Source organism: Marmota monax, unplaced genomic scaffold, assembly GCF_021218885.2.
Source record: "Marmota monax isolate L192 unplaced genomic scaffold, Marmota_monax_Labrador192_F-V1.1 WCK01_AAM20220418_F8-fsc00022, whole genome shotgun sequence".
Classification (NCBI taxonomy): domain Eukaryota; kingdom Metazoa; phylum Chordata; class Mammalia; order Rodentia; family Sciuridae; genus Marmota; species Marmota monax.
The window spans coordinates 24,515,679-24,541,341 of record NW_026695215.1 but is presented as its reverse complement, the minus strand read 5'-3'; the positions used below and the strand labels follow the sequence as shown (position 1 = coordinate 24,541,341).

The 25,663-nt window shown below is 38.2% G+C and overlaps 1 protein-coding gene across 1 annotated transcript in view; it reads left to right on the top strand.

The window, feature by feature from the left end:
• The window catches only part of Col6a6 (collagen type VI alpha 6 chain), a 158,021-nt gene that overhangs the window by 75,896 nt on the left and 56,462 nt on the right, over window positions 1-25,663 (top strand). Inside the window, exons 11-21 of the mRNA XM_046431363.2 lie at window positions 18-96; window positions 3,965-4,119; window positions 6,695-6,787; window positions 8,774-8,827; window positions 10,271-10,342; window positions 10,433-10,459; window positions 10,775-10,819; window positions 10,912-10,965; window positions 12,368-12,430; window positions 19,646-19,711; window positions 21,068-21,121. Coding sequence (XP_046287319.1) covers window positions 18-96; window positions 3,965-4,119; window positions 6,695-6,787; window positions 8,774-8,827; window positions 10,271-10,342; window positions 10,433-10,459; window positions 10,775-10,819; window positions 10,912-10,965; window positions 12,368-12,430; window positions 19,646-19,711; window positions 21,068-21,121 — 762 coding nt within the window. The remainder of the gene's footprint in view (window positions 1-17; window positions 97-3,964; window positions 4,120-6,694; window positions 6,788-8,773; window positions 8,828-10,270; window positions 10,343-10,432; window positions 10,460-10,774; window positions 10,820-10,911; window positions 10,966-12,367; window positions 12,431-19,645; window positions 19,712-21,067; window positions 21,122-25,663) is intronic.

The window sequence follows — 25,663 nt, the reverse complement described above, 5'->3', positions numbered from 1 at the left end:
TTTTTAACACATTCCAGGTGGCCCTTTTATTTTCAGATGGATTGGACGACGATGTTGAAAAACTTGAACAAAAATCAGATGAACTTAGAAAAGAAGGTACTGGACAGGTGTGGGGGAAGTGGCACTTATTAACTTTACAATCTCAGAGCCCACCTCTTGCTCTTAAGTTTCCAGGCACTCAAGTAACCCTGAACTTGGCAGTCTTTCTATTTTGTATGCACCCAACAGAACACATGGACCCTGAGAACATTTTGACATCTGCTTTCTTCCTCCACTGTGTGTCGGAAACAGCTCTGAATACCACATCCAGTCCCTTGTCTTGTATCACTGAGTTTCTTCTTCCCAATCTTTCCTGGAGAAGGTTTCTTTTCCCCTTACCCTGCATTATCTAATATTTCTACATCTTTAGAGTCAACAAAAGCAAATGGGATATTTCTCCTTGACCAAGGAATATGAGAGTTGGATTATTTTCTTCTAGAAGTGGCAAGCATTGCTGGACATGTTTATTCATGTTTTGGGGCTTTATAATCAGTTCCTTCCTTCAGACCATAGATGGACCAGCCATGGCCTTGGTGAGGTAATAAAGCTCTGGCACCAGGTTTTTAGCTTTAAGAACCAATGGCCAGTCTTACTTATTGTCAGTTCTTATTACAATATGGATCATCGGAGGCAAAAGGATCCAAGTGTTCTTTCTGGTTTGACTAAGAATGGAAACACTCTCCTGTAAGTGGGTGTTACTGTTGGTCTACCCTGGTCCCCTTTATTGGCAGGACCACCCATCTGCCAACTGTGGTTGAGTATATTGGCTACTAAAAAGTCACAGCTTACTCAGTCTCTGAAGAATTAGTCATGGCCAGAGGAAGCCACCTCACCTGGCAGATTGCTCCCCACCCCATCCCTGGGCAGCAGATATAGTAGGAAGATTTGAACCTTTGCCTCAAAGTGTGCAATTTGTGCTCCAGAGCTCCCTGGGATCAGGCTAACCTTAAACTCAAGCTGAAATGCTATCTTGCTCACCTTCTTTCCCTGCCCTAACCCTTATTCCCTCTACCTTTTTCTTAGAGTTCTTCCTCAAAAAAAAATTGTATGCATTGAGTTCTCCTCTAAGGCTCTGCCTCCAGGGAAACTGGCCTTCTTAGGAACTGAAGACAACGTACTAAGATACTGAGACAACGTACTTAGGATACCTGCCCCACAGGTTCACTAGTAGAGGCTGACTGGACTTCATCTTTTCTGTTTGGTTCTCTCCCCTCAATCATCAATAAATTGCAAAGTTCTCTAAACTTACAGCTTTTCTTTCACCCTTCGTAGGACACTCTTTATCAAGCCTTTGATCATGAACTTAGTAATTAGGATTTTAATTAAGATTGAGAACAAGAACTCTTAGTTTGGGTGGGCACTTTTGTAGAAGCCATTGTTCTTTTTAATCATCTCAGCTTTCCTTCTGTGGGGAAAAGATGTATCTCTTTCAGACAGCATTGAAGTTTCTTCCAGGAGATGCCTTGGAAAATTCAGAATGCTAAGACTAATCCTTTCTTCCAACTCCCACTAGAAAAGTTGTAAATCAGTGTTAACTTTAGAAGTTAGATTTTTAAAATAATATTCTCAGAAATTTAGAATCTTTGAAAAATAGCTCAAGGAATGAAGTTTCTAATGTTCTCTAAAAGGCATCAAATGACTCTCAATATGGAAAAGAAGTACCCCTGGCTTCATATATGACTTTAGTTGATGGATCCTATGATCTAATACCTAGAAGAGCCACCTTAATTTGAGGTCACATATATACACATGTAAACTGCACAATCACCATGTAACAAAAGGAGATAAGAGAAAAGGATCCTAGATGGCAGATAGTTTCAAAACTTATCTTTGTGGGCAGAAGTTGAAATCAGTTTTTAATTTTTTAAAATTGAATACCCTAGAATCTACTCAATGAATCTTTATTCTCCCAAGTTTTGAAATCTCTTCTTTCTTAATTCCTTCTTCGGAATTGAAGACAACGTACTTAAGATACTATGACTCAATTACTGGGTGAGACTAAAGGGAGCATGGCTGGAGTCTCCTATTCTGAGAAAAGCAGTTATAAATAATAATTATATGCATATTTCCTGAAAGTTAACAATCCCATGTTTCTTGTAACTCTTAAATTTTTACCTTTCCTGGAACTTAATAAGAAAAATATGAGATGTGAGAAGACTTTCCCCCCCTTATAAATAGACCTATAAGCATGCCTTCTCACTATTGCTAATCTCCAATCAGTGTGTACAGTTCTCCCTATCCCAGCCCACCTAACAACCTCTTTTCTTCTTCTCCCATTTTATTCCCATTCTAGAAGGGTGACAAACTGTTCTGGTTTGCTTGGGACAAGCCAGAAACTTTGAGCTCTACAGCTAGGCAAGTCTCAGGTACCTTGGGATGAGTTGGTCACCCTATTCCTTGGCAATCTTTCTCTTATTCCATTTACACCAGCCATTCCATTTCTCTCTTATGGAACTCAAGACACTCCAATATTCCCCTGAAACTTAATTCTTTTCATTGTCCTCTTTGTCTTTGCCTCACTTTATTCAAAATTACATCATATAAATGTACCTTAGAAGTCATCTTGACTCTCTTAAACAATCTACTCTGGTGTGTTGGACCCAAATCCTATCCAAATAATCTCTTACCCACCTGTACTCAAATGAGAAGCCAATGGAATTGGGGTTTTCATCAAACTAAATTTACACAGTTTTAGGATTGCCCTTTATTTCATGATCATATCCTTAGTGCATTTTTGTTAAAATGTCCTTTTGAGTGCAAGGCTTCACAATTAGGCCAAGTGAAAACCTAAAAATACCAATGTAGCCAATCATTTTGTTTATTTATTAAATAGGGTTATAATCATATCCAAGAACCCAGAAGATTCTCATGTAAAACAACTTCCAGGCATGTTGTGGCTATTGACAAATGGTAGCATTATAGTGATTGTCAAGTCTATTTAATCTTCCTGTTTGCAAAATAACGTCATTGACAAACCTATGTTAGTGCTAAAAGTTTTCTTTAAAAATATGCTTATTCATAAAATTCCAATCATAAACCACAGTTCCCAATGATTATGTGTCATCCCTTTCAAGCTGGGTGATACATTTGTTACTATGAGGTCATCTAAAGATTTAACCTACATGTAAATGACTTGGGAATTTTGTTAAAATACAAATTCTGACTCAGTAAATAGGGGATGTGGACTGAGAGTCTACATTTTTTAAAGGATCAGTTTCTCACTCAGTTATGTACTTGACTGAAAGATATTAGTCAGAGTGGGTACATAGCCCAAGAAATTCTGTATTTCTGAAAGCTTCTTGGTGATTGAAATGTTACTGTTTCAAGAATCCTCCATTTAGTGGCAAAAATGTACAACTTTTACTTTCTTGAATTTCTCTGTACTTTAGCATGCTCTTTGTCTTTTTAAAAATGTTGTTCTAGTTGGTTATACAGTAGAACGGTTTTTGACACATTGTACACAAATGGAGCACAACTTCTCATTCCTCTGGCTGTACATGGTACAGAGTCACACCAGTAGTTTAATCATACTTGCATATAGGATAATAATATCCCTCTCATTCCACTGTCCTTCCCACTCCCATAGCCCCTCCCTTCCCCTCATTCCCTTCTGCCCAATCCATAGTCCATTCATTCTTCCCTACCCACACCCCTCATTATGGATTAGCATGCTCTTTTTTTTTTAACTCACTGTCCTACTTCAAATTATAAGGGTATTGATGTTTCTATTATTTTTTCCGCTTTCTCCAATTTAATAAGTTTATTGCAGTCGTCTTAGTTCTTAGATTTATATCATATGGTTAGGGTACATAGACAATAAAATTGAGTGTTCTTTTTGCAACTGTTTATTGAGAATAGCAATTTAAAAATACAGAAAGACTAATCAATCTACCTCACATGGGCAACTGTAAACTGTGTTAAATAGGCCTGAATGCACTCATAACCGTGGCTCTGGATGGAGCTGCCTATTCAAGTGACCTGGCTGATCTCCTCTACATTGAATTTGGGAAAGGATTTGAGTACAGGACACAGTTCACTATTGGCATGAGGGATCTTGGGAGTCGGCTGTCAAAGCAGCTGGTAAGTCATTCAGAAAAGACTGGACATTTTTAAATTTCAGTTATCTTGTATATACGTTTCATATTTATGTGTATACATTTGAACTAATTCTGATCATTTGGGGAGTGGAGGGAGGCTTTTCAGTATCAGTGAGCAGCCTAAAAGTAAGGGGTGTTTGAAAAAAATATAGTTTAGTAGAGATAGGTCAAAACATGCTTAAATGATAAGTTTGGTAAAAAATAAAAGGAAAAAAAGAGAGGGGGGAGGGAGAGAGAGAGAGAGAGAGAGAGAGAGAGAGAGAGAGAGAGAGAGAGAGAGGGAGAGGGAGAGGGAGAGGGAGAGGGAGAGGGAGGGAAGAAAAAAAGAAGAAAACAATTTTTTAAATAGCTCTGGCAATCCTGCCCAAATTACAGTCCATGAGCATGAGTGCCAAAGAGAATTTGAAATACAAACATGATTCTGCTGTTCCCTCTCTTCCCTCCACCAGTCATTTTCACATTCCTTGCAGATCTAAATATCCAGCTCACCTTGCTGTGTATGATTCTAATGTTGAAGATATGTTTTTCTCACAACGTGGCTTGTAAGTGAGAGCAAATTCCATATAGAGCTCAACCCGAGCAAGCAATCTGCTCTAATGCAGGAGAAACAATGTCCATGAACACCATATGATCTATTTTATGAGCAAGTGAAAGATTTTCACAGTTTGTCTTCAGCTTTGAGATTCTCACTGTATGTTCTATTTTTTAGACTCTGATGCCTATAAATGATGCATCTTAATGCCATTTCTTTCAGAAACATACAAAGTTTTGAACTTGAGTGGTGGAACATTACCAAGCTTTGTGACACTATTTTTTTCTTTGATGTATAGCTAATAATTTGTAATTTGTTTATATTTTATAAGAAATATATTTGTTTATATTTTTCAGAAATGCTAGTTCCTGCTTTTTACACCATAGAATTTGTATACAAATAGATGTTTAAACACAATTTTTTTCAGTGTAGTAATTACATAAAAATAATTACAAAAACTATTATGGAAGTTTTGTTGTAATTCCTATCCTATATGTATTTTTTTGTGTCTTGTACTCTTTGAGGTCTGTATTGCTAATCCATAGAGGAAGTTATTCTTCAAAACAAGCTTATAAGTTTTTAGATATCACATAAATGAAACAATGTATAAGAAAAATATTAATTTTAGAAGTAGATCAATTTTAATCCTCATAGTGCTAGGTTCAATGCTGGATGTGACTGACCCAAAGAAAATTAGAATATCTAATATGAAACCATAGAATTCATTTTGTTGTCATTGTTTGGTTTTACATATTTCAATTTTCAAGTTTTATTGCTTTTTCTGAAATTTTCAAGGAAAGTTTTATAATGTCGTAAAAGGAATATTATATAATAGAAAGCAATCAAAGGGGAAAAATCCTAAATGGTTATAACAAAAGTTGTATGTTTTTCATTGGCACTAGAAATTTAATGAGAAACTTTGCAATTCAAAGATTAATTTTACACCTCTAAAGGGAAGCATAGCATTTGTTACAAACAGAATTTTCCTAAAAATAAATCTGGTGGGTTAATTTTTAAAATGAAGAACAGTATGTCAGTTATTCAGGAAACAACTAAGTCCAGGATGAAATTCGTTCACATTTTTAAATATATAATACGAATTTTTTTACCATTATGTCAAGAGGAGTATTCTCTTCATGCCCACACCCTCTATAGCAAGCGCTTCCAAAATTTGGGCATGTGTTTTTGAAATGCTATCAAAAGTGTTTTGGAAACGTTTACCACTGGACGCCGTTCCAAGCAGTGTTACAGCAGGTACTATCTAAAAATCCTCTGGCAGAGATATTTCACAAAATGGGGAAAGGAGAAAATGGCATGTATCCATTTTATTGCACAAAGTACTTGGGGCAGAATTATATCGACAACACCATGGTCAATGCTATAGTAGGGTGGGATGTGAAAGGGAGGCCACTCTAAAATATTAATACACAGTGAGTTGATCATGGTTAGAGTGCTACCATTTTCAAAACACAAAAATACTTTTTGAGTTGATTTGAGATTTCTCAGATGGTGAAGAATGCACATCACAACAAGAAAGATGGGGGCAAAAGAATACTGGATATCCTCCCTAGAGCACAGTCATTTTAACAGTGAACAGATTTCTGAAACTGCTATAGAAATCTGGGTTGTGGCTCAGTGGTAGAGCAATCGCCTAGCACATGCGAGGCCCTGAGCTCAATCCTCAGCACCATGTAAAAATAAATAAAAAAAAAGGTATTGGGTCCAACTACGACTAAAAATTAAATATATTTTTAAAAAATTTTTAAAAAGAAATCTGGGTCATACTGTTGAGCATAAATCAGTGTGTGTGTGTGTGTGTGTGTGTGTGTGTGTGTGTGTGAGATAACTATGTTAAAAAATGTTTATGTGGTGCTGAGGATGGAGCCCAGTGCCTCGTACGTGCTAGGCAAGCGCTCTACCACTGAGCTACGACCCCACACCTCGTGTGTGCTTTTGTGTGTGTGTGTGTGCATGATATTTGGGAAGCGATACCATCAAATGTAACATATGTCTCTCGTGTCCCAAGGTCAATGTTGCCGAAAGGACTTGTTGCTGTTTGTTCTGCAAGTGCATCGGAGGGGATGGCACAGCGGGAGATCCCGGTCCACCAGGGAAAAAGGTGGTTTTTAGTTCAGCTTCATGGTTCACTTTATTTGAACTGTAGTATGTCTTGTGGACATGGGTTTAGATGACAATAAGGGGTGATTTTGGCTTCCAGATAGGACCTCTGTTGTAACCATTTATTACACTCTTTTTTTTTATGGCCAAGTTAGATAGATAGTGGTCAATTTTCCTTGACATGCTAAATTAGGATCTTTAAAGTTCTTATAGAACTCTCAGGAGAAATGACTGTCAAGATCTTGCTTACCCAGTTGTCATGCAGAGGTGTCAAGGATGCAAGACACTGATCCCTCAATGTTGAATAACGAAATCCTCCTCAATACCAGTTGTTCGTTTCAGTTTCCATTTTTAATGATGGCAGAGTCCTAAAAATCTAGTTGATATTTTGTCAGCTGAAACTCAAGCTAGATCAGGCCACTCTGCCATAGCAGATGTTAAGTTGTTGATGTTTCACAGATACACACACACAAATACAGGCCAGTATTTTTTTTAAGCAGCTAACAACATTAATTCATATATTTCCTAGCCAAAAATATGTTTATGTATCCTTATGTTAAAATATTATTTTGGACTTTAAGAAATCTTCAAATATGTAAAAACACACTGTGGGATATGTTTAATAATGATTTCAATATGAATTGTTTACATATGTGTTTGATTTCTGAATAATTTATGGATAGCGCCAGAACTCCCAAATCACCAAATCTGTGTCTATAAAGAAAGTTTTCAGACTAATTATTTCCTGAATGCTTCAACTTCATATAAAGAGAATGGTAGGGTAAAAACAAACAAAAACAGAGCTCAGAAAGAATAGGAAAAAATGTGTGTGGTCTATTTTTCTATGCGTAGCATAAATCCTAAATTTTTTTTTTTTTAATGAAAAGAGGATATTTGAAGTCTGTCAAGGGCAAATATAGTCATGTTTGTTTGAATGTCTGGAAGGAAACATCCGGCACTATATATAATCCTAGAGAGTCGCAGACAATATTAAGATAGGCACACGTGCGCACACCCACACTTGAATACTGGAGACTTGTCTCAGAATTCCATCTCTTCTTAAAATATTTTTTTCTTGTTTTTATTGGTTCTTTTTAGTTATGCATAAGAGTAGAATCCATTTTGACATAATTATAGAAGCATGGAATATAACTTGTTCTAATTCAGTCCCCAGTACCTCCATTTCCCCTCACCTCCCCAGTTCTCTCTGCTCTGCAGATCTTACTTTCTTTTACCCATAGTTTTGTTTTTTTAATTGATTTCTTGTGGATGGACATGACGGTGAGATTCACTGTGGTATATTCACGTATGTGCATAGGAAAGTTAGGTCAGATTCATTCCACTGTCTGTCTTTCTGTCTTTTTTTTTATTAGTTGCTCATGACAATACAATGATCTTGACATATCATACATTTGAATCAAATGGGGTATAATTTCTCATTTTTCCAAGTGTACAGGTTGCAGGATCACATTGGTTATACAGCCACGTATATACATATAGCAATACTAGTGTCTATTTTATTCTGCTTCCATTCCACTGTCTTTCCTTGTCCCATCCCTCTCCCTTCCCTTCATTCCCCTGTGTTACTCCACTGAACATCTATCCCTAACCCCTATTGTGAATGAGCTTCCAGATATCAAAGAAACATTTGACCTTTGGTTTTGGGGGATTGACTTATTTTATTTAGCATTATAGTCTCCAGATCTGTTTATTTACCAGCAAATGTCATAAAGTCATTCTTCTTTATGGCTGAGTAATACTCCATTGTGTATATATATACCACGTTTTCTTTATCTGTTCATATGTTGCACAATCCCATCTCTTTTTGTGTGTGTAAATACAGTCCGGGTTTGGGAGGGTGGATTTATTTTTACAAACTCTTACTACTCCACTTGAAGTAAAACTGTACAGTTGAAGAAGTTTGCTTGGTGACCTCTGGATTGGGGTTGATGAAATGCTAATGTTCTTTTCCTTTTCTTGTTTCCAGGGACCCTCGGGTATTAAGGGCAGTGAAGGCTACTTGGGGGAGGAGGGCATTGCCGTAAGTCAAGGCTTTTACTCAGCTTTTTTTATTCTTAAAAACATATCTACAGTATGAAATGTCTTGTGACGCTTCGCAGGAAGGCAAGAAAGGTCAGGTTCTAAGAATTCATGTACAAAAATCAGGTCCTTCCTAATGTTCATTGTGCTTAGCTTCTTGTGGTTTGTTAAGCTACTGTCTCCTGTTTGATCCAGGTTGCACAATGAACTCAATGCAAAATTATCTTCTTCATTAGGCAAATCAAATCAGTGCTTCTTCACCCTTTCTGGTCCATTTTGCCAAGATAAACCAACTTACCACATTGTTTATCAAAGACCTCATCCTTCCTTCCTTCCTTCTTTTTTTCCTTTCTTTCTTCCTTCTATCCATTCATCCACACATCCATTCACTTAACTATAAGCATCTTACCATTCACTACATGGATATTTATCAATGACTCACTCACCAATGCACTCATTCATTCACTTATTCATTGAGTATATATTAAGTATCTTATATGCCAGGCATAGTGCTAGGCCCTCGAAATGAGAAAATAAAAGGAAAAAATATGGCTCCTACCTTAGGGAACTGGCAGACTATGCGTAGGACAAATGAGACAATGGCTCCAGTTGTTATACACAAGGACTATTTTAGAGGTACAAAGAGGCACAGAGGAGGGTCGAAGAACAAGAACCAGATAGCCTCTAGTACATCTTTGGTGGGAGTTGGAGCTTGAAAGGAAAAAAACTGCAAAAAGTGGGGAAGACTTGGGCAGATGTTGGAAAGATGAGTAGGAATTTCTCCAGGTGAAGTTTGTGAGGAAGAACATTCTACAGAGAGAACAATATGTTCAAAGGCATACAAAAATTTTCAATTTTTCAAAATGGCACATGGTCAACATGGCTGGAACCCAGGACACTGCAGGAGGGGGGTAAAGTTATTGGGAGTCTGAAATACCCTACACACATTTTGGAGGGTGTCTCCCATTGGCAGTGATTGAACCAAGTTAAGCACAGGAGTAAAAATGATGGGGATGATCGGAAAGATGATCAGAAATGATTGCATGCTCAGGCAATGTTTATGGTGAGGATAAGGTAGGCGTCACAAGAAAAAGACTTAACAGTCGTGGGTGCAAAACAAGGAGCTGATTATCTTAGCTTGACACAGAATGAATAGATAGGTTAAGAAGATTGAAAATATATGATTTGGTGACCAGCTGCAGAGAGAGAAGCCAAACACAGTCAACATGAAGGTAGGATCCAAAGAAAAGCAAAGGACTGTCATCAGAATAGCTCTGATTTACTTCCAATCTTTATTTTTAATAAGCACGGATTATTCTGGATGGTAAACCATGAACAGTCACACGCATATTTTTTGCAACAACAACAAAAATCTTGCGGAGTGTCCAAGAAAGAACCCAGATTCCGGTAGGAGAAGCTCATCTGGATACGTGCTCTTTTTCAGGGAGAAAGAGGAGCCCCTGGACCAGTGGGAGAGCAAGGTACTAAGGGATGCTACGGCACCAAAGGTCCTAAGGTAGGAGTCGCATGAGGCGTCATGCTGTCTTCTCAACACTCAGCAGTTCCCTTTTGCAAACTAACTTCTGCCCTTCTTTTCTATTTTCAGGGAAGCAGAGGACTAAATGGACAGGAGGTATGGCCCAGGCCCATTCATTTATCTATTATCTGGAAATATTTTTTTTGACATTACTGCTGACCAGTAGATCATACGACTGAAGTTTCTGTTGACCTTCTTTTTCTAGCATTAGCAATCTCATTTTGCTTATTTCTTTTATTGTATGCTTTGTATATTATTTTTTGACAGTTTTTCTTAAAGTAATATTCTATATTGCACAGTCTAACCAAGGGGTTGTGTGCAAAGTTTAAAATTAGACTGTCTGGGTTTGCTGTCTGACTTCTTTCCACGTAGATGTAATGCACTGTGGTCTAATCACACCTGTCTTTTCAGGGAGAAGTTGGGGAAAGTGGAATTGATGGGTTAAATGGAGAACAGGTAGAGCCTTTTCCTTCCACCACACAGACCCCTTCTGAGCTATTTCTCATTAAGAAAATGGGAACTTGAGCTTTTCCTTCTTTGTCTTTTAGGGGGACAGTGGTCTTCCTGGAAGAAAAGGAGAAAAGGGAGATGAGGGATCCCAGGTAGGGATTCAATAAGGGAAAACCAAAAACTGTCCTTGAAGTTAAACGTGATTAACGGAGTAAAACAGCGACTCCAGGTGTATCAGTCAGCTACCGTCCCAAATTGATTTGTGACCACCACTCATGAGACCCCCAATCATGCACAACATTTAACCTTATTTCTTCTGTGTCCACGGGGTCAGCTGAGCTAGGGTGGGCGAGGCTGACCTTGGCTCCTATGACTGCAGGTTGTCCACATGCATTGTTCTATGCGTTTCCTGTGCTCCTTGGGCCACGGCTCATCCAGCCATGTTGGCCATGAGCTTTTCATGGCCAGGGCAGAAGCAAACACCCCAGACCTCTCAGGGCCTCGCTTGGAACTTTTTCAGCAACACTCCTCTTTCTGTTGACCATCTCCAGTCACTCTGTTGATTCCCTCCTGTGGGAGGGGAATCCTGCCTGCCGCAGCTGCAATCATTTCAGAGCAGGAGTGAAGTATTGGGGCCACCGAGGCAGCTCCCACATACAAGCAGAATGAGGGTGGTGACAAGGGTCTGTGGGGCCAGTAAGCGCATGGGGTCATGCCAACCATTTCCATCTAGAATATCGGTACCAACCATGCTTCTATCATTTGCTTTGTCTATGAGTGGGAACCGTTGAGTCAGAAATCCACTTTCTAGCTGATACAACCACCTCCAGGCAAACTGCATGATCTTTCTGAATCTCAGTTGCTCAGCAGAATAGAATAGACATTATGATTGCTGTATGTATATAGGTGACTCTATGACCAGTGTGATTCTGCAATCTGTACAATTAGAAAAATGAGAAATTATACCCCAATGATTTAAATGTATGAATTGCCAAGATCATTGTAATGTCATGTGTAGCTAATAAAAAATATAAAATTAAAAAAAATAATAATAATTAGCTGGTGTGATGGCACACAGCTTTAATCCCAAGGACTCAGGAGCCTGAGGCAAGAGGATTGCAAGTTCAAGGCCAGCCTCTGCAACTTAGAGAGACCTTGTCTCAAAAAAAAAGAAAGAAAGAAAAGAAAGAGCTGGGTTTGGAGTGCTATGGTAAAGTGCCCCTGGGCTAAATTATCAGTTCAAAGAAAGAGAGAGAGAGAGAGAATAAGTAATACTTAGCTCATAGAATATTCATAACAACTAAAAGGATGACAAAGTATCTGGAACATAGAGCTCACCACTGTGACAAATAATCAAGTTCACTACTAAGTTATTTATGTCCCAGAATTTTTTTTTTTTTGGGGGGGTGGTCTTTTTTTCAAATTTAGAAATAACCTGAGCAGAAAACTAGTGAATTATTCACAGCAGGAAGAAGATTAGCTCTTTGTTTATATTCTTATTGATTTCATTAAAATTTCTCATCTTGTCCTTATTCTGACTTGTATCCACTTTAGGGAAGCCCAGGAAAGAGAGGCGCTTCTGGTGACCGTGGACCAAAGGGCCTTCGAGGAGATCCGGTAAGACCTGTGCTGTGTGGGCTTGTGGACTGTTTTAGGACTGGTCCCACAGGCCCTTCTGATAAGGAGAGATGTTTCCTTTCTATGATGCAATAGCAATCCTGAGTTTAAAACACCAACAATCGTAATTATAGAATTTTAAAAGCAGATATTAGTGCTAGATCTTTTTCATATTCTTGTGTGGCAGAGAGATGAAGGGATCCCAGTGTGTTCCATTATCTTCCTTTTGAATGCCTGAAAATATGGACAGAAACAAGCCCATTTCTCCCTCTCTTTCTATTCTCCAAGACTCTTTCTCAATTGAGAATAGGAACCTCATTTCCAGGAATCCAAGGCAAATCTGGCAAAACTTCTGACACTAAGTTTAGAGATCCGCCGAGCCAGCTCAGCATGTTTATTATATAAGTTTTAACATCAAAAGGCTTATTGTGAGAAAATTTCTTCAAAACAAGCAGAACCAAGGTCACCGGTATGAGCAGCCCAATTATAATTATCAGCTTGCGGCTATACTTTTCTACCCCCGGGGAAGCTGGTGTCTGAACTTCAAGGTCAAAAACTGGTGGTCCTGTAGCTGGCTTAGAACCTCCTTTTGAACAGGGCATCGCCATAGCAACTGGGCAGTCTCCATGGGCATCTTCACACCGAGAGTTCCCAGAAGAAGCACCACTTCTGTTTACAGGATAGCTCAAGGACCAAAATTCAGTCACCAGTCCCGACAAAAACAAAAGGTGCCTGCTCTCGCAGGGACACAATCCAGTAGAGAAAGCATGACCCGCACACACACACACAGACACACACCAATGCAGGTTGGTGTCCTGCATTGAACATCATCAGTACTATAGAACTTTCATTGCCTGCTTAAGTACATCTCTAAAACCTTAATGGACTCAGACTTAGGTGTAAATTTAAATATCTGCTGAACTTTCTGCTGAATTGTCACGTACTTCAGAAAAATGCGCACCTATAAATGCACGGCTTGATGAATGTGAAGACACCTGGGTAGTTACCTCCTTAGGTAAGGAAAGGAAACATACCAGCATCCCAAAGGCCCCCTTGGCCTGCTCCAGTCACCACCCACCCTTCTTAGATCATGACTCTCCTAGCCCCATACATTACCTTTACCTGTTCTGGAACTTTATATAAACAGGATCACTTGGTGTCTACTCTTCTGTTTCTGGCTTCTTTTGCTCTACTTTATGCTTGTGAGTTTCCTTCATGTTGCATCTAACATTAGTACATTCATCCTTTTTTGTATAGTGCTCCATTGTGAGAATATGATTTATTTGTGTATTCTATCATTGAAAGATACTTGGGTTGTTTCCAGTTGTTGCTATTATAGAGTGTGTTGCGGTAGATGCTACTGTACAGGTTTTTGGGGTACACTTTTGTACGCTTTCTATTGGATATCTACATTAGGAGAGGAATTTCTGGATCACAACACAGATGCCTATATTCAGTCTGAATCTTTATAATCAGTTTTCAAAATCATTCACCCTGACTCACATTCCCACTAGCAATGTATGAGAGGTGTGCTACACACCCGTCAAAATGGCTACAATTTATAAAACTTGGTACTATCGACTGCTGATAGAATGGGGGCAACTGGGAATTTTATGTGATTTTTTTCTTTACTATGTCCTCCTCAAGAATATAATGCCTTGCTCACAGGAATAATTAGGTGAAATATACATACTGACAAATGTTAATGTTAGGTGCACTTTAAAGATGAGTTTACTTATAAAGCAGAGGAATTTGCACTTGATGGCAACATTGTTCACCGAATGACATCTTCTGATAATGGTCTGGTGACCCAAGAGTTTTGCAGACACAACTGCAAAGTATCTAATTTAGAACAGGAAAATATCCACAAATAAGGGTAATAAAAAACAATAGTCTAAACAGATGGACAATTCAATCATCTATATATAATGATCAGAAATTCATTTGAGGTATTGATACACACTTTCTGTAGACTTTGATTAGAATTTCCCTTTGTCTATTATTTTTTTATTTCTTACATACATGACAATAGTGGAATGCATTACAATCATAATTATCCATTCAAAGCACAATTTTTCCTAACTCTGTATATAAAGTATGTTCATGCCAAATTATGCCATTATACATGAGCTCTCTTATTATTATTATTTTTTGCATTACAATTCTTAATACACCTTTATTCCTTAACTGTATGATCATATAATGTTTTTAATTTTTTATTTATATATGACAGCAGAATGCATTACAATTCTTATTACATATATAGAATACAATTTTTCATCTCTCTGGTTGTATACAAAGTATATTCACACCAATTCATGTCTTCATATATGTACTTTGGATAATAATGTCCATCACATTCCACCATCATTTTTAACCACATGCCCTCTCCCTTCCCCTCCCACCCCTTTGCCCTATCTAGAGTTCGTCTATTCCTCCCATGCTCCTTCTCCCTACTCCTTATATCAGAGAAAACATTCGGATTTGTTTTTTGGGGATTGGCTAACTTCACTTAGCATTATCTTCTCTAACTCCATCCATTTACCTGAAAGTGCCATGATTTTATTTTCTTTTATTGCTGAGTAATATTCCATTGTGTATATATGCCACATTTTTTAATCAATTCATCTGTTGAAGGGCATCTAGGTTGGTTCCACAGTTCAGCTATTGTGAATTGTGCTGCTGTAAACATTGATATGGCTGTATCCCTGTAGTATGCTGATTTTAAGTCCTTTGGGTATAGACCAAGGAGAAGGATATCTGGGTCAAATGGTGGTTCCATTCCCAGTTTTCCAAAGAATCTTCATACTGCTTTCCATATTGGCTGCACTAATTTGCAATCCCACCAGCATGTATGAATGTCCTTCCCCTTCATATAATGTTTTAAAAAGAAACTGGATAATGTAAAATAATTCACTTTATTTTTTTTTAAAAAAAACATTCTCTGACTTCAAAATGACTGTAAACTCAACCCATCAGAGCTTCTGTGATGTGCTGTTAGTCAATAGTACTAAGTTCAGATGGCTTTTCAAAACAGAACAATTCTTCCCACCCACTTGGAATATGCATCTCAAATTTAAAACAACTCTATGTGCTTTTTTGTTGTTGTTATTCTACTTAGTTGTACATGACAGCAAAATGCATTTCAATTCATAGTACACAAATGGTGCACAACATTTCAATTCCCTGGTTGCACACCGTGTAGAGACACAGCATTCGTGCAGTCATACAAGTACCTAGGGTCATAATGTCCATCTCATTTCATCATCTTTCCTACCCTCATAATCTGTCTCCACCCTCCTCTTTGCCCAATCCAAAGATCCTCTGTTCTTCCCATGCCCTCCCTCATTATAGATCAGCATGTAATTAATCAGAGAAAACATTTGGCTTTTAGTTTGGGGATTGGCTTACTTCATTTAGCATAATATATTCCAACTCCATACATTTACCTGCAAATGCCATAATTTTATTCTCTTTTAAAATGCTGAGGAATATTCCATAATGTATGTACACCACAGTTTCTTTAACCATTGATCTACTGAAGGGCATCTAGGTTGGTTCCCCAGTGTAACTATTGTGAATTGAGCTGCTATAAACATTGATGTGGCTGTGTCCCTGTAGTATGCTGTTTTTGAGTCCTTTGGGTATAAACTGAGGAGTGAGATAGCTGGGTCAAATGGTGGTTCCATTCTAGTTATCCAAGGATTCTCCATATTGCTTTCCATATTGGCTGCACAAATTTGCAGTCCCACCAGCAATGTATGAGTGTGCCTTTTCCTCCACATCCTTGCCAACACTTATTGTTGTTTGTATTCTTGATAAGTGCCATTCTGACTGGGGTGAGATGAAATCTTAGAGTAGTTTTGATTGGCATTTCTCTACTTACTAAAGATGTTGAATACTTTTTCATATATTTGTTGATTGCATGTATATCTTCTTTTGAGAAGTGTCTGTTCAGTTCCTTAGCCCATTTATTTATTGGGTTATTTGTTTGTTGGTATTAAGTTTTTTGAGTTCTTTATATATCCTGAGATCAGTGCTCTATCGATGTGCATGTGGTTAAAATTTGGTCCCATACTGTAGGCTCTCTCTTCACCTCAAGGATTGTTTCTTTTGCTGAGAAGAAGCTTTTCAGGTGAGTCCATCACATTTATTGATGCTTGATTTTATCCCTTGCACTTTTGGAGTCTTGTTAAGGAAGTCAGGGCCTAATCTGACATGATGAAGATTTGGGCCTACTTTTTCTTCTATTAGGAGCAGGGTCTCTGGTCTAATTCCTTGGTCCTTAATCCATTTTGAGTTGAGTTTTGTGCATGGTGAGAGAAAGAGGTTTAATTTCATTTTGCTATATATGGATTTCCAGTTCTCCCAACACCATTTGTTGAAGAGGCTATCCTTTCTCCAATGTATGTTTTTGGTGTCTTTGTCTAGTATGAGATAACTGTTTTTATGTGGGTTGGTCTCTGTGTCTTCTATTCTGTACTATTATCAACATGTCTATTTTAGTGATAATACCATGTTGTTTTTGTTACTGTTGCTCTGTAGTATAGTTTAAGGTCTGGTATTGTGATGTCTCCTGCTTCACTTTTCATGCTAAGGATTGCTTTGGCTATTCTAGGTCTCTTATTTTTCCAAATGAACTTCATGATTTCTTTTGTAGTTCTATGAAGAATGTCATTGGAATTTTATTTTTTTATTTATTTTGGGAGGGTAGCTATATTTATTTATTTATTTATTTATTTATTTATTTATTTTTGTTGGTTGTTCAAAACATTACAAAGCTCTTGACATATCATATTTCATACATTAGATTCAAGTGGGTTATGGACTCCCATTTTTACCCCAAATACAGATTGCAGAATCACATCGGTTACACATCCACATTTTTACATAATGCCCTATTAGTGACTGTTGTATTCTGCTACCTTTCCTATCCTCTACTATCCCCCCTCCCCTCCCCTCCCATCTTCTCTCTCTACCCCATCTACTGTAATTCATTTCTCTCCTTGTTTATTTTCCCATTCCCCTCACAACCTCTTATATGTAATTTTGTATAACAATGAGGGTCTCCTTCCATTTCCATGCAATTTCCCTTTTCTCTCGCTTTCCCTCCCACCTCATGTCTCTGTTTAATGTTAATCTTTTCTTCCTGCTCTTCCTCCCTGCTGTGTTCTTAGTTGCTCTCATTATATCAAAGAAGACATTTGGCATTTGTTTTTTAGGGATTGGCTAGGAATTGCATTAAATTTGTATAACAGTTGGGTAGTATGGTCATTTTGACAATATTAATTATGCCTATCTGAGAGCATGGGAGATCTTTCCATCTTCTAAGGTCTTCTTCAATTTCCTTCTTTAGTGTTCAGTAGTTTTCATTGTAGAGGTCTTCCACCTCTTTTGTTAGATTGGTTCCCAAGTATTTGGATGCCCTCTTTCACCACTTCTATTCAACATAGACCTTGACATTCTATCCAGAGCAATCATACAAACAAAAGAAATTAAAGGGATACAGATAGGAAAAGAAGAATCAAACTATCACTATTTTATTTAGAAGATCCAAAAAAAATTCCACCAGAAAACTTCTAGAACTAATACATAAGTGATGAATCCACTGAAAAAGAGAAATCAGGAAAACTACCCCATTCAAAATAGCCTCAAAAAATATAAAATACTTGGGAATCAATCTCTGTGCTTTTTTTACATGTGGTGTTAGTGGGTTGCTATTTCAGGAAGAATTCAGGAGAACAAGATCAAGACAGAATAAATAGAACATATGATCAGATTATTCACAGGAATGCATGCAAATGACACACATTCCTGAAAACTTGAGCTTATGCAGATTGAATTTGTGATCAGAGGAAAGCTCATTTGGCTGTTTGGAGTTTCCCATTTTAACAGGAAGATTTTTTTTTTTTTAATTTCCAGTAATGCTGGGGGTGGGGGAACTGAGCTAAATCTTTTACCTGATCTACAGAGTCTAGTAAGTCTAGAATGTTAATCATTTGACAACATTCTTAGAAGCCCATGTTTAATCATAAGTTTCTGTTAAATGGTATTTTTTTGTCCATTTGCATAGATCATGAAAAGACTAAATTTATTCATGTTCACATCAGCCAAACTATTTATCTATATGTAACTGAGGTTGTTTGTTCTATTAAATATACTGGTGTGTGATTCTTTTCTATCATTTCAATCAAATCCTGTAGAATTGAACTACAATAAGGGGCTTATGTGTCCAGCGGAACAAAATTCTGAACTTTGCCTTCCTTTTTCTCACTTGCTATATTTGTTAAAATACAATTTTCCACCTTTGTCTTTTAGGTATATCTGCTTAGAGAATTTAAGAGTCAAATACTTAAACCTAAAGGGGGAAATTAAAATGTAGAAAATAATCTTTGGTTTTGGTAGGTAACTGAAAGAAATATTTTCTTATGTACATTTTAGTTATATCGATTATATAAAATAAACTCCAGATTCATCATTTTCACCCTATTAGACTACAGGCTCTGTAAGTACAAAAACTATTTACAAAGTATCTGGAGCAATGATATGTCCCTGTTGGTGATGGCAAATTACTTATTGATTGATGAAGGTAATCTGGGATGCTATCAGCTGAACATCCCGGCAGCTGGCACTCAGCAGGACTGGATAATTGTTGTCCCCTTTCAATTTATAAGAGCATCGACTGAATTGATTGGCTCAATTGATTGTCTCAGCATCACGGAACTCTGTCTGTGGTCCTTAAATCCAAGTTAGAAAGCCTTCAGTTTGCCTGCTAAGGATAACATCCCACAATGTGTGCCTACTCAAGTTCCTACTTGAATGTTTGCATGAACATTGAAAAAAAAAAAAAACTCGAAGATTCCAGAATTTCCTGGAAACCGAAAAAGTAGGGCTGGGGAATAGTATGTGGGGGGCAGCCAGGCATCCAGGAAGAGAAAGGAGATGAGTGGAAGGTGTAGACTTCAGCATCCAGCAGTCTGCTTACATTATTGTGGTGGAACCCATCAGGAGCGTTTGCCTTCCCCCCAGGGGAGAGGAGAGCAAAATCTACCGATTCTCAAGTATAAATTTACACCACAAGAAAAAGGAAACGTGATGAGAAGGAGTAGCAAGAAGGGGAACCCAGGATAAGAGTTGACTTCCACCTGAGTCATGTTACATTCTTAAGAAGAAATAATTCAAAACCTATGCATTTTTCTCCTTTTTTTTTTTCAGGGAATTCCTGGATTTGACATTTACATAGAAGGACCCAAGGGCTTGAAAGGAGAACGTGGAAGACAAGTAATTATGTGGGCATTTGAAAGGAAACTTATAAAATGATTATGGGACAACAGTGAGACTCAAGGTCAAGTAATAGAATATGAAATGCCTGATAAAGAATTTGAAATCAGATTGAATATACTTGGTGCAGGAAAACCATTGTTAGGAACGGTAATGTCTTTTACTCCTGCTCATCAGCTTCCCTGGGATTGGAAGAACATTCTCTTCTAAATCCGATGTGATTGCTTCACCAAGCTGTATCCTTGAGGTCTTTATTCATGAATACAAACATCTAACTGTAACTTAAAATGTAGGGTTAGCTGATTTCGAGAACAATGACAGCAATAAAACCGTGCAAGCGAAAGAGTTTTAGGCCTTCCCAGAATCCAGAGCGCACATCCTCTAAAGATTTGATTAAAAAAAAAAAAAAAAAAACAAGACCTGGTAGATTTATGTGGCCCATACACCCAAGGCAAATCTCTTGGGATTGATCTCATGAAATCTCACTGTTTGATCTGTCATAACCTGTTTTTCAAGATTTTCTTCTTAAATAATTATCTGAAAAATGTCCCTGATACATTTTTTTTTTTTTTGTACTGGGGATTGAGCCTGGGGCACTTCACCACTGAGTGACATCCCTTTTTTGAGGCAGGGTCTTGCTATGTTGCTAAGGCTGGTCTCAAACTTGTGATTCTCCTGCCTTAGCCCCCAGGTTGCTAGGATTATAGACATGCACCATTCCTCTTGATAAGAAAGTTCCCTTGATAACTTCAGCTAGGGAAGAAGTCTGATAGGCAGAACTTTTTGATTTGGAGACGACTTACTTTTTGAAAGCTCTGTTCCTTACTAACTTTGTGGCTTTGGACCACTTTTTGTAAACCTCAATTTTTTAATCTGCAAAATAGTTTGAATAGCCTACTTTTATATTTTCTAGGCTTGTAAATTATACTGTAGTTTTGCATCTTGGGAAGACTTGTGAGTATCATGAAGTTTTATTCACAGTAAGATGTTAAGCTACAAAGGTGAGCCAACGAAGAAATACAAACCAGTCGCAGACGTCCCTGGTACATAGAGAGCTTCACTGTGCTGATGGTGGGAGTAGCTTGATTTGAATACTCTGATGTGTACCCAGATACAAGTTAGACAGTGGTGATGAGCAGGTGAAGCCTTGTCATCAGTGTTTTGTCCTGCTGGTTCTTGTCACCCACATGGAGATGTGATGTATGACCACTGGAAGTTAATGCCACATTCCAAAGGGAGGTACCTTTCTCGCTGGTTCGAACCCATCTGTTCTCCCTCGAGTACAAGCTGATGTTAAGCAGGAACTGTGTCAGCGCTGGGCAATTGCCTTCACATGTTTATCTGTTCCTTTAACAGGGTAGAAGAGGCTGGCCAGGACCCCCTGGAACACCAGGCTCCAGAAGAAAGACAGTAAGTGTCCTAGACAAGGAGACCCCTGGCTCCAGAGCTTACATTGTCATTGAAGGCTACGGACAATTCTCTCTCATGTACTTTTAGTCATGACTGTGGCTGATTGTGGGGATGGGGGGAATGGTTGCATTGAGTCTCACTATCTTGGGGGCCCGAATTAGGATATTGCTCAGAATAAGACTGGTGAAAGACTTGGGAGAGCCTCTTAAACTGGAGAGGAAAGTGTGGATGCAGGAGAAATTGCCATCAGGAGAGACTACCCAAAAGAGGGGGGAGAAAAAAGCCTCCAACAAGGGGGGGGGGGTCAACATTTGGTCTACTTCAAGGCTAACTGTGATTGCAAGGGATGCCTTTTCACAGTCCAAAGCCCATTCCTTTGCCAAATTTTATAACTATATGGTGAGTCTGGAAAAAATGGAAGAAAAGCGGCCCAGGTTTAGGTATATATCTGAGAGGTTAGTTAGGTTAGTTCTTATGGAACTCTTTGTGTGTATCTTTTTTTTTTTTTCATTGTTTTATTTTGTTGGGTTTTTAAATGAATACTTTTAAAAAACTTTTTCTGTGCTTGACTGCTTAGAAAAGCACAGAGATTATAAAAGAAAGTCTTTATCCAATAAGCTATAATTTAAATGAAATTCACATGGACACCTGCATCAGTCTAAATTAAACCTATTTTATCTCATTTTGCGACATTTTCTTTTCATTCTTTGGTTATCCAATCTCTCCAAGTTCCCTCGCCTCCCCCTCCCAAAAATAAAAAAAAAAAGTTTTAAAATTGAGCACAAAGAAAAAGTAGTTGAGGATGTTGCATTTATTACACATTTTACTTTCTGAGCAGAAGTGGTTCATAGAGCTAGCTATTAGACTCCATCAAAAAAAAAAAAAATCTTTGTGTCTTGAAGCCTACCCATCTTCTTTGCAAGGGAGAGGAAATGGAAGGAAGAACTGAGATTACATTTAAAATGAGCAGAATTGGATTGCTGGGAAAGCACTTCAGTAACACTGTTTTAATGCGTATAAAGAAATGCATTTGCTATTCATTTCACTTTCTAAAAGGGTGTAGGCTGCTTACATACCCCTGGAAAATATTTTCAATTTAAAGACTATCATCCAGGAAATCCTGGCATGTGAGAGTGTGCATTTATTGTTTTATAGCCTCTAGAGACTAATGCAGTGTCGCCAAGTAGTATTGAAACCACAACTGCTAAGAAATACAGCCCTTTGTTGAATTGCAGATTCAGCCAGGTTCACAGGAGTTAGAAAGAGGAATTCCAGTTCAAAAAACAGCAAAGCAAAGGTGTTTTTTAACATGATTGCTCTGCTGTGCAACTCACCCCAAAGAAATTCAAATTAGAGAAACAAACAGGACCACAGCTTCAGACCACAAAGGATGGCAAATACCAGCCAACTACTTTAAAATCTGGACCCTAATGAGGAAGGGTTTGGAGAGTTAATACACATCAACTTACATCTGATAAGCTGGGATCAGATTTCTCTAAAAGTAACTGGCACTGTCCAGAAAGCACTGGTGAACAAAACCCAGAGGCACTGTGGGTTTGAGAGGAACACAATTAGTACAAACACAATTAGCAGAGGAAGAAGGGTAAGGATGAGAAAGTGAAAAAGAGTCCATCTGTATTATCTACAAATCCAGCCAAGGCCCACAGAGGCTGCAAACAATGAGGATGGAAGACACAGTGCCTATCACAGCACAGAGAGACCAGGACTTTAAGGGCTTCCTGTGAATTCCATGAATCTCTTCAATGCCAAAAGCTGGGAGGAAGATGTAGCCCTAAGGTAAAATAAATAAATAAATAAATAAAATTTGATAAGAAAGTGTTTGAGACAGCAGCGTATCTATATCAAAGCTACTGGCTCAATCTCATCTACACCTCCCCATAAATTCTGCAGTCAACAGGTGCTCCTATTCAAAGATGGCTAAAGGTCAGAAATACTGCTAATTCTTTTATGAATTAATCAGATCATTAATCAGCAGCAGCTGCATAGGAGAGAAGAAAATCATTACCAACAGATAAATAAACCCTGATTAGAAGAGGGATGATTCAAGGAAAAAGTACAACTCTGGCAAATAGTTCTTCAAAGTCTCAAAGAAATGAAAACAACATTATTGCTTTAAAAAAAAAATTTCAAAGAATTGACAAGACAACAGGAAGGGAGAGAAGCAAACTGGTCATGCTCAGGGGCAGTGGAAGGACAAAATGAAGCCCTCTACAATATAGTAGAAAGGTGACCGCTTGATTTGACATCCCATTTTTGTTTTTTCCTTCTATTCGAGTAAAATGTAATATTTTAATTAAATTTAAATGTAATATTTTAATTTAAAATAGCATGAAGAGTGTGATCCCTCTTTAATGCAAAGTACCACTATTTAGAATTTATGCATGGAGAATTTGGGATGATTTTAAAAGACTTATTCTGTGTACTTTCTCTGTTCAAATATCTAAAAATCAGCACATATTACTTTTATAGTAGAAAAAAATACTTTTATTTTTTTCATTAGGAGAACTTTCATTGGATACCATTTCCTTTTTTCCTTTTTCTTTCTTTTCTTTTTTGTGTTCTTTTTTATTTGTTCTAAAAAGATATACAATGACAGTAGAGTGCATTTTGACATACTATATATACATAGAGTATAATTTAGTCTAATTAGGATCCTATTATTATGGTTGTGCATGATGTAGAGTTTCACTGGTCGTATTCATATATGAACATAGGAAAATTATGTTGATTGATTCCACTGTCTTTCCTAATCCTATCCCCTATCCCTTCCTTTCATTCTCCTCTGTCTGATTCACTGAACTTCTATTGCTTTAAATAGATATTTCTGCCAGGCACAGTGGCACACCCCTATAATCCCAGCAACTCAGGAGGCTGAGGCAGGAGGATCACAAGTTCAAGGCTAGCCTCAACAATTTAGCAAGGTCCTAAGCAACTGTAGTGAGAACCTGTCTCAAAATTAAAAGTAAAAAACATAAAAAGGGCTGGAGGTGTGGCTTAGTGGTAAAATGCCTGTGGGTTCAATACCCAGTATAAATCAATCAAAAATTTAATTAAAAATAAATATTTCCTTTTGGTCAAAATTATTGTCTTTATTTTCCATATTTCTATTGGTACATTGTAGTTGTACATAATGGAGGGATTTGTTATTACATATTTAAACATGTTCACAAAATCAATACAATTTGCTCAATATCATTCCCCATATTTCTCTTTTCCCTCTTAGTTCCTTTCTTCTACTCTACTGATCTCCCTTTGATTTTTCATTATTATTTTAGGAAGAAGAAAAATCTATACCATTCACTGCAAAACTGTGAAATATAACCAGGCCTGGGATATAGCTCAGTAATATAATGCTTTCTGAGCACACACAAGGCCCTGGGTTCAATCCCCAGCACTACAAACAAAATTATTTTAAATGTAGGTTGATAATGAGCATTCAGGACTTCACAGTGCACTAAGATCCTGCTGATCTAGTAAGTGATTGGAGGATGGCCAATAGCGGGATGTGGCATGACGGGCCATCATTGAACTGATTTGACATTTATCCATTCAACAAACATTTATTTAGCATCTACAATGCACCAGCAACTCTACTAACTATCAGAGTTATAAACTCAAATAAGAGGTGATCTTCGCTCTCAAGGAACTCAGAACCACGTTGGAGAGCCTGATTTCTCAGCCCCAGTCCTATTGGCTTTTGTTGAATCACTCTTCATGTTGGGCTGTGTTGGAGGTTAATGGTCACCACTGACCTCGACTCACTATGTGCCAGTATTACCTCTGACTTGTGACAACAAAAGTTTCTCCTGACTCTACTAAATCCTTCCTGGAGAAGGGAGCTAAGCACCCCCCATTCAGTTGAGAACTCTTGGTGTTGAGAGAGGCTAATTAATTGTTACCATAGTAGCCGCAGTCTGGCTGGGCACAATTCACCAGCCACTTGTGAAGCAGAAACGAACTTTATTTTTAGAACACACGTTGCACCACAGGAGCTCTGCAGGAATTCCCTCAGAGCCCAACTGCCACCACCGGCTTCCCGAGCCTCTCAACCCCCACTCCTCCCGCTCTTGAGGCCGATTGGCTGGGTTGCATGGGCGGAGCCATGGGCGGAGCCAAAAGAGTCCCCCAATGAGCAGCTCCAGGGTATGAAAGGGCGGGGAAACAGCCCAATGAGCATCACTGCAGAGGAGCCAGTCAGCTGGCAGCTAGAAGTTTGCTGGGGCCACTGTGAACCAATCAGCTGGAAGTTTGCTGGGGCCCCTTTGGCTGTGGCTCTCAACAATAGTTATATCAGGAGACTTGGCTGGACTGGGACCTGAGAGGCAAGGAAGAAGGACCAGAGACACAAAGCAGCAGTGCAGGGGCCTAGGTGGGGTTGGCTCTTTCTGAACCACACTTTGCTTGCTGAGAATTAGAAGAGATTCTTGTGCCAGAGCTAATGAGAAGCAACTGTAGCCTCAAACCAAAGCATGTCTTCATTCCTGTTCAGTCCAGAGGCTGTTAGTTATGCTTGGCCCTTTT